At 31.8% G+C, this 14,513-nt stretch overlaps 1 protein-coding gene across 1 annotated transcript; it reads right to left on the reverse strand.

Moving 5' to 3' along the window:
• Positions 1-9: 9 nt before the first annotated feature.
• On the reverse strand, positions 10-14,490 carry LOC149491375 (trypsin alpha-4-like). The gene is made up of 8 exons (XM_089700719.1): positions 14,475-14,490; positions 13,828-13,940; positions 8,366-8,499; positions 7,901-8,062; positions 5,972-6,065; positions 4,531-4,653; positions 2,715-2,911; positions 10-430 (listed from the first exon to the last, which is right to left on the reverse strand). The coding sequence occupies exons 1-8, from the start codon at positions 14,488-14,490 to the stop codon at positions 10-12; spliced, it is 1,260 nt and encodes a 419-aa protein (XP_089556845.1).
• Positions 14,491-14,513: the final 23 nt, after the last annotated feature.

Genomic DNA, 14,513 nt, shown 5'->3' on the forward strand with positions numbered 1-14,513 from the left:
AACATATCATTAATCACTATCATCATCGTTCTTTTCTTCTTGATCTTGATTAAAATATATTGATTTATTACTCAAAAATGGTTGCAATTTCAAGGCAGGTAATTGGAAATAATTCATTAATTTCACATTAGGCGTTGTTGCGTTGATCGCTGCCTTCATACGTTTGTATATTTTCTTCTTCTTAACGTGGAATTTTTTGTCATACAAGAAGTCTCTGATATCATAGAGTTTAGCATCAAAAGCTGATAAATCCTTATCAATTTCGATCGACTGCATTTCCTGATTCTCGGAAATGGGCTGCCGGAGTGGCTTACTCAGCCTAGTTTTTAAAAGCCAGGTAGATAATTTACTGGATTTCGTTGCCAAAAATAGTTCATTTAAATCCTGTTGGGTGATGTTGTTGAGCATTTTAAGAGTTTTTGTCAACCACCTAGAAGAAATATCTAGGTTAATTTCAGACATAGGTAAACCGTTTTATATGTTCAAAAATCAGTAAACATGATTGAATCACTACATCATGCATATTAAACAGCTCGTACTTAAAATAAACAAATTCGTTTATATTCATCTGAAGTCGCGAAAATACATACAATACTCTCGACTCTCCTATTCTTAATAAGGTGTTTACGATTTTGAGATAAAATGTAAAAAATATATAGGTTTTGATGATTTATAGGATTCTCATTGAAAAATGTGATTTATTTTTGTCTTTGGCTATAATCTTACAGCTTATGTGTTCAAATATCGCGTATCAAAGTTCTATAAATTTAATTCTACTTTCATCTCATAAAATATTACTACGATTGCAAAAGGGATGTGAGATACAGCCGAACTTATAAAGAGTACATTTATGTAATGCATTTTATAATGCATTTTATTATTGCCATCTATAATCCTTTTACCAAAGAGCATTTTTACGAATGGTTAAGTAAGGATGCGTTATACAACCAAACTTATAAAGAATGCATTTATACATATTATAGTGAAATTTATTATTCAAATTTTATCATCCTAAGTCCTTATATACCAAAAATATTTTTACGAATGGAAAAGCAGAAATGCAAGATACAGACCAACATAATACGCAGCCACGATAGGAGGAAGTTTGGGGAGTTCCAGGTTTAGGAGATTACATTCTTTATTTTTTCTATTTATTTTGACTTTTTACCTATTGCTGTACTTTAGTTGTTATACTTTCATGAACTCCCGACTCGTCTCTGAAACTAAACTCTGACTACGCCTGTGATCTAGAAGAAATAGTTTCGGCCACATAAGTATGCGATGTAGGTTCCAATTTAAACTTAATCCCAACGTCGGCGTGTTTCGGTCAACTTCACTGAATGTAAACGAGACATGAAAAATATATCGGCTTAGAGAGATACTAGAGCCGGCCGAAAATCCGTAAACCTTACGATCTGCATCGCTGCCCGTTGGATTCGTTTAATGAATTTTAAAACACGACACGTTTCGTTTTTGGCTTAAAATTTGCTTGATGCATTTATATTACATAGGTTGCGGTATGCAATTTGCCTAAGTGTATCCTCAGTGCTCACTTTTCCGGTCCCATTCAATTGTCGAGTTGCGAGCGCATTTAGCACTCAACCTTGAATATTCTATAAAGTTAGGTTACAATTGATTGAACTGGTAAATCTAAAACAAAAAAAGAACAAAAATTGTTCAATTTTTACCGTAATTAACACAATCACAAACTATATTCATGTAATACCTATATACTTACCTATATATAAGCATATTAAACTGCCTTCAAAGAGAATTTATTGGAGCTTAAGACATAATATCAATGTGATAGACACAATAGACAAGAATATCATGCATCACAGCGTGCGTATCCTATTAGCAAAGTTCACAAGCTTGTTATAATTGGATTCATATAGCTCGTATCAATAAAATAGTGCTCATATTGCAGCTTAATAACAAGAGTTTTGATTAGTCATAGCAGTAGATTAGTGAGTGATCATTTAAGCAATGAATTTCGTACATTTTTTTTAAAGTAATTGAGGTAGAGCGGCTTTAAAATCGGTGTAAAATCAATATGAAATGTAATGGAACACATTTTACGGTTATGATATTTTGTTCCCTAATATCTGAAACTACTTTTACTGATTTATTTGTGCAATATTAGATCTGCAGGATAAACAGGGACTCAATAACCCTGGAGTGCATATTATACCTGTCAGTTAGAAGTTATTGATCAGTATAGCACCTACATCATGATAAATACATAATTCATATATCTTTAGTTTCATTGCTACTGTCACATACTTTCTATATAATGCAATATAATATTACAATTACCTATAAACTTATTAATGACATAATAGTCTACAACAAGTCTATAACCATACCGAATATGCAAGTACAATTTCGTTCAGTGATGCAGAGCTAAGCCGTCGCTCGAGAATCAATGGGAATCCATTTTAAACTTTTATTCCGTAGCAAGTTTTCCATTACATGAACGGAAATCGTAAACGGCTGAGAGTACAGACCGTCTCTTCTCTCGCTAATCACCGTAACAAATTGTTAATGCGTATGTCGGCTGATATCTAGCAATGAATGAAATAAAATGAAGTAGTATTTGAAGTGAAATGATCCTTAAAATGATATCGCTGCTTCAATGGTACGCGTAACCACATAATCACTACACATCGACTTTTACTGTGCATTTAGTCACATAGTTAACAAATTTTAATTACGAGCCGTAGTATTGGACATCGCTATAGATAAGCGGGAGATCATTAGCGTATCCGCAACCGAGGCCCCACGACAGGACCCCAACCAGCTTGCCCCAAACCACCAGTGGGGCCCCGGGCACCGCCATACATGGCGTCAGTACATCCATCTCCCGGGCTACCCCGGTGCAAAGCTGCCCGGGGACGAGAGGATTGCTATGCTGAAAGAAAACAGAAGTAAATTAATCACAAATTTAATGTGAGTATAATGTTAATGCATTCTAGAAATATTATAAATATTTCTACTAGCTATAGCATCGCACGATCTTAGAAACCATATTGTTATGTATTTTATTTTTTAGCTATAAAACTTCATGTAAGAAAATATGTTCCTCATGCTTCTTTAATATGGGCAACTAGTAGATGAAAAGAAAACTGATAATAGGATACTAAGTTTCATAAGACTATCTAATAAAAATAATGCAATGGAAAATATATTGGAATCAGGAAGAACAGGCTCGAATGTTTGTTAAATAAAGTTTTTCTTTAAGACAAATAAAGTGTTCCGTGGCTTCAGACTCCTTTACTTTAAATTAGTTTTTTTAATGGAATAGTATACGTGTCCCGGCGGGAACATCGTATGGATAACCATTATGTTTTATTAATTTGACATCCAAGCCGGGAAGATTCTACTGAAACTCGGAAGGCTTATATAACACAGAGCGTGTCCAATATTTTTACTATTCGTATTAAAAGCATATCATTTCGATGATTATGTGGGAACAATGAACTTTATATCAACGCCAGGCTAATTAAGGTCTTTACTGTTTACTTTATTATACTTTATTATTTACTTTATTATTTTAACAATAGGAAATTCGATTTTGTGCCTTACATTATCCATCCGCTGTAAAAACGATACCCTATTTAAAGGATTTTACTGAAAACTACGTTCAATTGCAGTTATAATCTTGCGTAATATTGTAGAGGCACAAATAAACAAATCAATAACATCATTAACGGTTTGATTGAGCTTTTTAATTGAGACCTACTCGCTCCTATTGCGTCAGAAAATGAAATATGAGTAATTAAAATCAATACAGTTTATTTGGGTAAATTAAATGTTGTTCAATTTTGTTTGTTATTACAAATTCTCATTAGTTAACAAATCAATTTTTACTTATACGGATGCCTTGCTCGTAAACCTAATTAACGACCAATTTCTCGCTATTTACCTGCTACAAAGAATTTGGTCGAATTCTTGTTTCTCGGGAAATATTCAAATTAAGCTAGTAACTGATTACCAATATGATCTCAGTACCCACTTGTAAAGCAAATCGTTTTGAATTATTAGCTTACGACAATCAATTTAATTAAGTTCCGTTGTTTCTAGATACCTACCTAGTACCAACTTCCAACAACTGTATTGCTACATCTATCTACATTCATTCTGTACCTACACAATATGTAGTTACTAAAAAATAACGTTTGAATAGTAAAATTTATTCAATTTTACAGCACTATCAGATTTTCCAAATGAGAACTAAATGTAGCCTGGGGCGCCAGTTTTCCGAACGCACATTTTAGCAGACAGGAAAATGTAAACATTATTTTTAACAATGGAAACCGTTATATAACTCTTTATTGTTTTTATTATCGGAAATAAATATAATAGGACAGCCTTTATATTTTAGATTTAGCTGTCATCAGTATTTGCATTCAACCCTTTTTTCATATACAATTTTTTTAAACTTCTTTGTAATATATTCGCTACAGTAAACCGTTCACCAAACACAATTTTCTTCTATAGCATGTGAGATTAATCGATTACTCTACTAACTTGATTATAAACGTCGCAGTGAACATTTCGTTCAGTAATAACAAAGGAAATCGTACGAAGCATCGGGTCCGACCTTTCATCCGGCCTGTAGAGAGACGAGCGCGGCAAACATAGCTCCTTACCCTGTATGAAAACGTTCAATTAAATCTACTTCCTATTACTTGAAATATTATTCTTCATTATTTTATAATTATGTCTGTTATAGAAAAATAATGATTTATTATGCAAATAAAGAACGTATGAAATGTTATAAAAACACATAATTAAGTTCTTAATTCATAAAATAAAAACAATTACGATCTCAGAAATGTACTTACCTGAAGAGGCAGATACCCACTATCCATGAGGCGAATAATGATACCCATAATATATCCTTATTAGTTAAGTTAATAGTACAGTATTATTTGAAAACAAGACATAAATGCTTTTATTTACAAGTTTATTGAATAAAAAATGCTTTTATAAAAGCTATTGTTTCATTAAAATAGCGGAAAATACAATTATCTCGCAGCACTTTCGTATTATCCTTCATGCGCAGTTCTCCACTGTGCTATTAATATACGTATAGACTAAAGTTTTAACCCAATACAAAGAAACATTTGTTCAGAGAGGAGATATCCGGATTCCGGGAAGTCCGAAGCAATAATTTTAGGAATCAATTATTTTCACACATCACTGAATACAACCTACTATTGTGTGTGTTACCGGAAAAGTCTGAACGGGATATTATTTTTATTTCCAATACAGGAACTTTAGTTTCCTCAATTATTATTTCATCTTCTCTTTATTTGCTAACCGTAAATCTTTGTTTCAGGTTTACTCTTAAAATCAATACTTGTTCTGTGTGTACATTAAGCTCTACGTTGAATAAACACAGAGTATATGATTATCCAGTAATATTAACTTAATAATACAATAATAATTATTGCAAATAACCACATACCAATTATTTTCAATTATCGGAAATGAATCTCGATATAATGTAATGATTTTCGATAAAATATAACTCATGATATGAAATAAATTCACTAGGTATGGGTTCATGTTTTATGATTTGGCCAATTAATATCTGATCCAATAGGAAAAACATAAAGTTTGCAAAAAAAACTTGAAAGACGTTGCATTATTTTATTTGCTTATTTTCAGTTATTAGCTTTTGCACAATTGTATCCCAAAAGTTACATATCCCTTGTGTGGTATAAGATGTCTGTAACAAGTTTTCATTGGGAATCGAACCCAATACGCCAGTCATTGCCAGTCAGTTATAGGTATATAGTAGTTACATACTTTGTTCCATTTTCTCTGTACTAAAATGTGATATTTTCTCACAGAGAACGCGATCACAGCAATTTGAAGCTTGTTCCATAACACAAACAAAAATGACACATCAGAAGCTTAGCGACATGACGTCGTACAATAGTAACGCAATTTGGGGTCATACCGTAAAATCACATCGTCCCCAGCCCGTTACAAAGGCCCTGGTACCAAATATAGCGGCCGTCGGTGACACTAGCTCGATCGTCTTTGTGGATGACCTGGAATCGATGTATAGCTTGCTCCTGGTACATGGACGTCATGCAATGACTGACTAGCGGTTAATCATTACAGCAAATATAATGCACGAAGTACTCGACGCCTAATATGATAACACAAATTCGGAGTCCACATGGAGTCCATCTTGTTTATACACCAATTTATAGTTTGAAATTTAAACCCTGTATGCGTCTTCATATACTGTAATGTAAAACACAATCATCAAAACAAAGGTATGATTGAGCAAAGAACCCATTATTCTTTGAAAAATATAAAAAAATAAACCAGAAATAGGTACTTTAATTTGACCTAAGGTGCATTAAACACTTCCTTAATTACTTTGTTCACATTTTGAAAATGTAAAAGGTTTGATTTCAGATTTGTATAAGGATAACTAACAATTTAATGCCGTGTATAATCAGCCTTATCTGTAAGTTTATTAGTCCTCTGTACTTAGCACGGTGGCATAAAGCCTGACTGATTAATCAAGTCTATCTGCCGTTTGTGCTTGCTTTATTTATAATTTAAGAGCATAAAAGCTTTCGATTAAAAAGTTTTACATCCGAGAATAAACCTTTTTTAATAGTAGAAATATTTTTCGTATGCGATTTACATGGAAAACATGTTACATGATGGACGCAAGGTTACGAAAAGCTTTTTATTTGTTTAGTTTTACACTTAATTGAAAAGTAAGGTAGAATTAATCGTAGGATGAACACATTCTGGTTTATGACTTAAATATTAGAACCACTAAAAGCAAAAAAAGAATTTAACAATCCCCTCGGATTAGATAACCACAGAAACAAAGCTTAGGTAGGTACTTAATTTTCAATCAAAATTTGATGAAACTCAATTACAATTTAATATATTAAGATCATATCATTGCATGGATTAACATATCATTTATTATTTAGTTAATGCATTACGCGTTATAATTAGTTAATTACCAATTAGAGTGTTCTCACGCTTCCCCAACACGCACGGTTCAATGATAACAAAGGAACGCGGTGACCTATGACATTATTGTCATTATTATATTGACATTCTAGCACCAACTGTTTAATTGGACCAATACTATTTTATAATAATTCGAGTCACAATAATTATAATAGTAAGAAACAGAAACGATTTCCCCTAACTGCAATGAAACTTTTCGTAAAAATGTCAACAAATTTCGATCCGCCGCGCACAATTGTCTTTTGCAGGTAACGAAAAAATTTCCCGTGTCGCGAGTTGTACATGAAAACACTCTTTCACCTCGCTTCATCGTTGTAAAAGGCAAAAATAAACCAGTTCAGATTCACTCTACGATTTGTGACAAACTCTAGGAAGAGAAAAAAATGCGATCACGTAATTTAGGCTAGTATTTACCTAAATTCCTTACCTGTGGATAAAGCAAAGAAACCAAATCAGTGTAATAATTATCAGGAATAATCTTAATCACAGTTGACAGATATATACGTATGTATCTGTATATTGTGTCTTAATATTAAATATTTTATTTCCAACTTCATTTTTGCATGTTGTCATTTCATTTAAATGTATTTATGTATGCTCTTGTTTGAGCGGCGATCGGATGTATTAAACTTTGTGTTTTCATGTTGAAAATATATAAATGGTGTCAATTGCAGTTTTATTAAATGTTATATGTCCACGAAATAATCTCGTTCTATAATTTTACGCTGTTATATGATAACATAACTACAAAAATTACATAGAATGTGATAAGATTTGAATGAATTTTCTATAATTTTAAATGTGAATAAAAATTATCTATGTTATCGGAAAAAAATACATGTTAAAAAATAGCATACATTATGTATTACTGAATGTGTACCTTACGACAATATCTTCGTAAAATCTTATGAGTGCCAAGTCTGCTTTCAGCGTATACGGATCAAATTGTTTATGTATAATCAAAAGCACCACTGTCAGAACAATGGTGCCGCGGTCTGAGTAGTTTTCACCGGAGACCACAGCCAATTCGTCGATTGGTACTCTAGAAGATTTATAATGTTACTTTATATAATTAAACTGTATAATACGCAATATTAAGTACCTACATTTGTAATATGAGCTTATACTTCCTTACTTTTACAAACGTTAACAGTTGAACTTAAAAAAAATATGTATCTACATTCATTACATTTTTATTACAATTTATTGTTAGTAAGTTATGTCTAATCATGTCCATGTTATTACCTAATTATCAATATTGTATTTATCTCAAGAAAATAATTGCAGCAATATTTATGTAACGTTAATTAATTAATACTAGCCAGGATAATTACAACATCATTACCGATACAAGGGATGTGCGACAGACAAAACAACGTTTTTTGTTAGTAAGCTGCCAGTCAGGTAATGGACAAAATTTCTGCGAACGCTGACGATGTATGGGTGTTCTCTAATTGTGACGCGAGAACCTCTAAATACCTGAAAACAATCAAGTTTACTGTAAACGTGCAAGTTATAAAATAAACAAGAATACATCGAATGCTTTTTAATTTTTCACCAAAATTTGCCATTTTTTAAGACTTAGATATACTATGTGTAATGGGTGTAAATACTTTTATAAAAATCATGGAACCAAAGATTTAATATTTTAAAACCTTACATTCTACTTCAACGAAAGATGTATCCCTTCACAGAGGCTCACACTATCAAGACGCTTAATCTTATAAGAGATCCGTGGAATAAAACACGACGGTTCTATTGTTATCAATAAAATTTTCTTCTACATCACACAAATCAGACGCTAAAATATATATTCACAAAAATGGCCGTCAAGTGCCTTTTGAGTTTTGAGGCAGGAATTGGAAGTGATTTGAAAATATAGAGCATTGTGTTGAAAATAAACAACTTTAACTGTTAATACCAACAGTTAATGATACACTTTCATTATTTTCATTCTATATTTTATAAAAAGCCGATCAAAAGCTTAAATGTACATTTATCATAATTCGTAAAGCACTCGTTATTATTTCCATTAAAATCACGTGCGTTATAAATATACTAATTACTGGTAAAGTGTTCATGTGAGATAAATCCATGCTTATAGAATTACTCTGAAACATCAATGTTTTAATCTTATTACGTAGAAAATGAAGCCCGTAATGATTGAATTTAAATTTATTTGGGATATGAAAGCTTTCAGTGAAATGAAACGCATAACGATGTGTAATTAAATACAGCACACTCGTTGCCTGTTAGTGAGTGCTTTAGAAATATTGTATTATTATTTATTTCTTATTAGAAATTATGTGTTGGATTGTGGATCTAGTTTTGCAACAGATAGGTTCATGTGTGATGATTACGTTTCTAATAAATATATTTTTTAGCAATTATTCCACCACTCTTTTATGAAAAAGTCTATATTAAAAAAATATTTTACTTAATTAGCATGTTTATCTTCCACCACCTGAAATTAACGGAGTTCATATAGGTAACATTATTAAATCACTATCCGACATATTTGGCATGTTTGCCGGCTATACTTTCCCGGTTAAATGTAATTTTCACATACCGCCGATCTCGGCACACACTCCCTCCCAACACCTTTGAAATATTTGAAATATATATTGAAAAAAGAAGCAGGTTTATACTATAAAACTAAGGTATTTTTAATATTTAAGTTTTGAACGCTTATTCGCGATAAATGCGAGATAATAATCTGATTTACGAATATAGTTTATTGGAGTGTGATATTGATTGTGAGCAAACCAATACAAGGTATGTAAACAGGATATTAGGTAGCCACGTAACTGGATTCCACGGAATTCTGTAATATTGCCGTGCTCTAAAGTGCCGCGACCAATCTCTGTCGGCTCTTTAGAACCGAGAACGTTGACTGGTTTGGCATTTGTGCGAAATGGCCGTGCGTAGACGTGCCGGCTACAACAATGCAATCAGCAACCCTCCACAACGCTTCAGGCTAATCCTGTCTGTGTTGGCTTTATAGAAACAATTTTTTTATATTCCGTTTATCCCATTTTATAAAAATCTGCCGCAATGCAAATATATTTTTTTCGTTCAGTTCCGTAATGCGAAACGCATTTATGGAGAGAAGTATCTTATGCTATTTAATGTTATTATATAAAAGAATGCAATATACAAATCGCAGCGGTTAAGTTATTGAAATGAAAAAAAATAAACAAAAAGAGAAAATCTTAGAAGAATTAATCAGGTTTGCTAAGGCTTCTACTACTTGCGAGTCCTTGAATAATGCTTTCTCAATGCGAGTTATTTCTGAAGGACATTGCTTACATGATGCTTGTTGCATATGATTAACTATTTCACTGCATAATTTAAAACCAATGTTTTGTTAGAATTTACTAATCGTAAAAAGTATCATTAGCAGCAATGATTCAGGAATTTAACATTGTTCCCACCGTAAACATAAATCTACTATCTATACCTATTTAAATATTTAATAAGAATAATAATTCTGTAATTAAAATATAGATAAACTAGCTTTCCGCCTGCGGCTTCGCCCGCGTTTTAAAAAAAAAACCCGCATAGTTCCCGTTCCCGTGGGATTTCCGGGATAAAACCTAGCCTATGTCACTCAGAAATGATGTAGCTTTCCAACAGTGAAAGAATTTTTCAAATCTGCCAAGTAGTTTCGGAGCCTATTCAATTCATACAAACAAACAAACAAAAAATCAAACCTTTCCTCTTTATAATATTAGTATAGATTATTATTGCTAAAAAATCTATTACGGATTATTTTGTTAATGAATGAAAAGGAAATAATTAAACCCGACCGCATTCCCATTTAATAATAATTGAAGAATATATTTCCCAAAATAATCTTAAAACACGAAACTAACAGTGATTTCATGAAAATGCACGACATTTACAAAGTAAAAGATTGAATGCCATTCTTTTGGTAAATTCGTAGTGTACAAGATATTTCCCTTACAAAGCCAAAAGCCATAAACAACACAGAATCACACTGTATTCAGTGCTGCCTGCAGTCGACACACGTACATATTCTGTGAACATAGGTATTGTGTTCTATATGCCTACCAATTGCCTACCAACTATACCTGTGAACTATACAGTAGACACACGTCAATACTGGTAGACGGAACTAAACATATCAACTATCGTTTTAAGATTTGATACTTGATAGAATATCAATCCAGTCGTTTGATGAACATTGAGGAGCGTATTAGTTAAATGATAAATCATAACGATTATGTTTATATCCTTTATTATAAATAAGATAACTTTTATTAGACTTAGGTACTATAAATGAGTTTTATTCGGACATTAGGAAACGACTAAATCGAAACGAATAGTTCCGAAACAAATCTGAAAGTTACAAGGGAAATATTCCTTATTCAATTAATTAGTACCAACTTCCAGGTAAACAATAATTGGGAGTCAATCATCTTTGCCGCGTTGCTTGTTAGGCAGCGAGAAGTTAAACAATGCCGGGGCTTGTTCTAAAGTGGTAAGGTGAAAATACTTCAATACCACAGTTTCCGTCGAAAACAAGACTCGTGGGAAGTTCTAAAGTATGAACAAGTGTAATTAAAACAATTGCAATTTCTATTTTACAAGTAAAGATACATCGGCAGGACAGGAAGAAAATCAGCATGGTGGGCGGGTGCTGGCGTACATAATTAATTATACACCTATGTATGTATGGTGGGAATATCACGCTCGCTTTATACCGTATAAATTATGTACATACATATTATTTGTTTTAATTACTTCGTAGTATTTGTCGCACAAGCTACTTGTGGCGACACTCCGAAGTGGTCACTAAAGTTTGATCTAAGATAGTATAATGATGATGATGATATCAACATCTTATCATGCTTATAAAAAAAACTTACAAATTCTGAAATCAATACGTATTATATTGGATAACAAAGCACGAGGACATGCCACGTGTTCCATATGAATCACACAATCCGTACCATGTAAGTAGAACCACAACTATTACATACCCTATGTTAGTCATCCTCAAATACAATTTAGTGAGGATTTGCATAGTCAGTTTATCTATCGTGCTATTGTTTAAGTGGACTAAATATATTATTGCTGGTTAAATAAACACAGTCGGAAATATTATGCAACGTTTTTTGGTGGCTTTTCCATTATGTGATACTAGAGTTAATAACGTACGTAAAGTGTCGTAGAATAATTTATTCCCCCTAACGTGATTCTAACCCAATACATTCAATCAGAATATGATATCATCCCAAAATTTACCATGATTTGCGAATAATTTAAATAGCAATTTTATACTAAATGAGTTTAAATTGCAATTTTCAAATCTAAAAACATCCATAAAATTACTACGTTTGAAAATGAAAAGTATTATCTAATTGAAAGTTTACTAATTTCATTTTCTCATGCGCGACGAGATTAGTGCACCTGAGGCAGTATGTTTTTTAGTATTTACTTTTCTTTCTGATTCCAACCGTTCCTTACTTTTTTTGCAAAATAATATAGCTCATCCCTCCATTATTAACGGATAAAAAAATCTAATACTAAATATCTATCGAAAGCAACAATGTTCTGAATTTCATTTGATCGTTTAATTAACTTGGTACTATTGTTAAGGTACCTTGCTTAATACAATGTGATAATATAGAGTATATTTATTTTTACACATAATATGGCAAAATATCTATACGTTGGTATTCTAACGTTTTATTCAGACAGCGACAAACTGAATAATAGAAATATAAAAATAAAATTATAAAAATAGAATATGTATATGAAAGATAAAAATAAAATTAGTTAGAACATAATATCAAGCTGAGCTCTGGATTATAAATAACTATACGCGTAGTCGCCGCGTAGACACCTCGTAGACGCTCTTAAGATACGTAGGCTTTCAAACAATTTGTTTATTTTACACTAGCTTTCGGCCCGAGGTTTCGCCCTCTCTGTCTAAAACTTAACAAATGACATACTAAACCTTCTTATTGAATCATAATATTGATCGGTTGCGTAATTTTAAAGATCTAAGCATACAGACTTTGTTAAATACTATGTAGTGATTATCTGGAATCTATGAACTCTAATTTATCCTTTTAATTTTATATTTAAAATGAGTTCATCCCATCAGTAATTACTGTAGCCGACTAACGTTAATTTATTAAAAACTTCCAACATAATATTAAATAAGAGTAAATAAATTTCCCATCAAACACCGCTTTATACCTTAATTATTGTATTCACTATGTCGAAAATGATGAGCTGCGAATTAATTGGTTTTTAAAGCGTGTTCATATTTGTTTTTAATTGAAGCGGTAAAATGTTTTCTTTGAATGTTTTAATCGTACAAATTCCAAACATGACCAATGATTTTAATTGTAAAATGATTTATCATTTTTATATTATTTCAGAGATACTATAATTAATATTGTGTATGCATTTTATTGTATTATGTAATTACTTCTACTTAATCTAATAATTGTTTTTTTTTCTGTTTCTCAATTTATTATCTCGCTTCTTTGCCTTCTCCCCGTGGTTGCCTGGCAGAAATCACTGCATAGTGATAAGGCCGCCCTTTGTGCTTTTGTTTATTGCAAATTATTATTTTATGTACCTGGTTTATAGCACAAAGTGTTAAATAAATATAATTTATCATGTCTAGTATTCATATTTGCAAATGATAATGATTTACTGAACAACGCATTCATTGTTATAGCTTTTCATATAACGAATTGCTTAACACAAGCAACCAGAAAAGTTACAATGTATGAAATGTATTGTACATATACAAATAAAACTCACTTTTCTATTTAGTAGAGGAATATCTCCTGGATATGGGTAACCAGTTTCACTAAAAAGCGAACTGTAAGGTTTCGTTGATAACTGCGACTCTGCTTCATATACTGCCCATAATACTGAACAAAATAGCGGGACACGTGTTATGAATTTTTTTTTTACAGAACTTCTTTACAAGAGTGTGCTACTTACAAGTCCAGATGAATATGTATCGCATATCTTATTACGACACATGAGCTTGTATCGATGAACAATATTTAATCTATGTGGCTATGCCGTAATGGATAATAATACTAATTTATTAGTAGATAAGGATTTGGGCATCCGTTTAAAAAAATATAATTCAGCGCGGCAACTGTTGGCTAGGACTGAAAGTTCTGAGCTTTTGGACATAGAAAAATACATAAAATTATTATTTTAGTAAGTATATATTTGCAGGGGGTTCGAAATAAAAAACGTAATTTTATAATAGTTAAAACAAGTCTATTAAAACTTAAGTCATAAACTATATGTGACTATATCAAATATCAATTATAATAAAACTGAAATACAATAATAACCTTAGAAAGAAAAAAGTGGTAACAGCAATAAATATTTTTGTACGTATACCTACATAAATACGCTAGTATTATACAAACTTAAATCAATCTCACTCAATATACAATACATCTTTAATCTATATGTTGATAAGT

This window comes from Colias philodice, chromosome 1 (assembly GCF_061535455.1).
Source record: "Colias philodice isolate Cphi_HAF_F1 chromosome 1, ilColPhil1 Martin Lab GWU primary, whole genome shotgun sequence".
Taxonomy (NCBI): Eukaryota; Metazoa; Arthropoda; class Insecta; order Lepidoptera; family Pieridae; genus Colias; species Colias philodice.

Coding starts and splice junctions, on each gene's coding strand:
- LOC149491375 (XM_089700719.1), bottom strand. Junction 6,066..7,900: donor TACGAAGATATTGTCGTAAG/GTACACATTCAG, acceptor CATCGATTCCAG/GTCATCCACAAAGACGATCG. Junction 4,654..5,971: donor GGGGACGATGTGATTTTACG/GTATGACCCCAA, acceptor GTTTTCATACAG/GGTAAGGAGCTATGTTTGCC.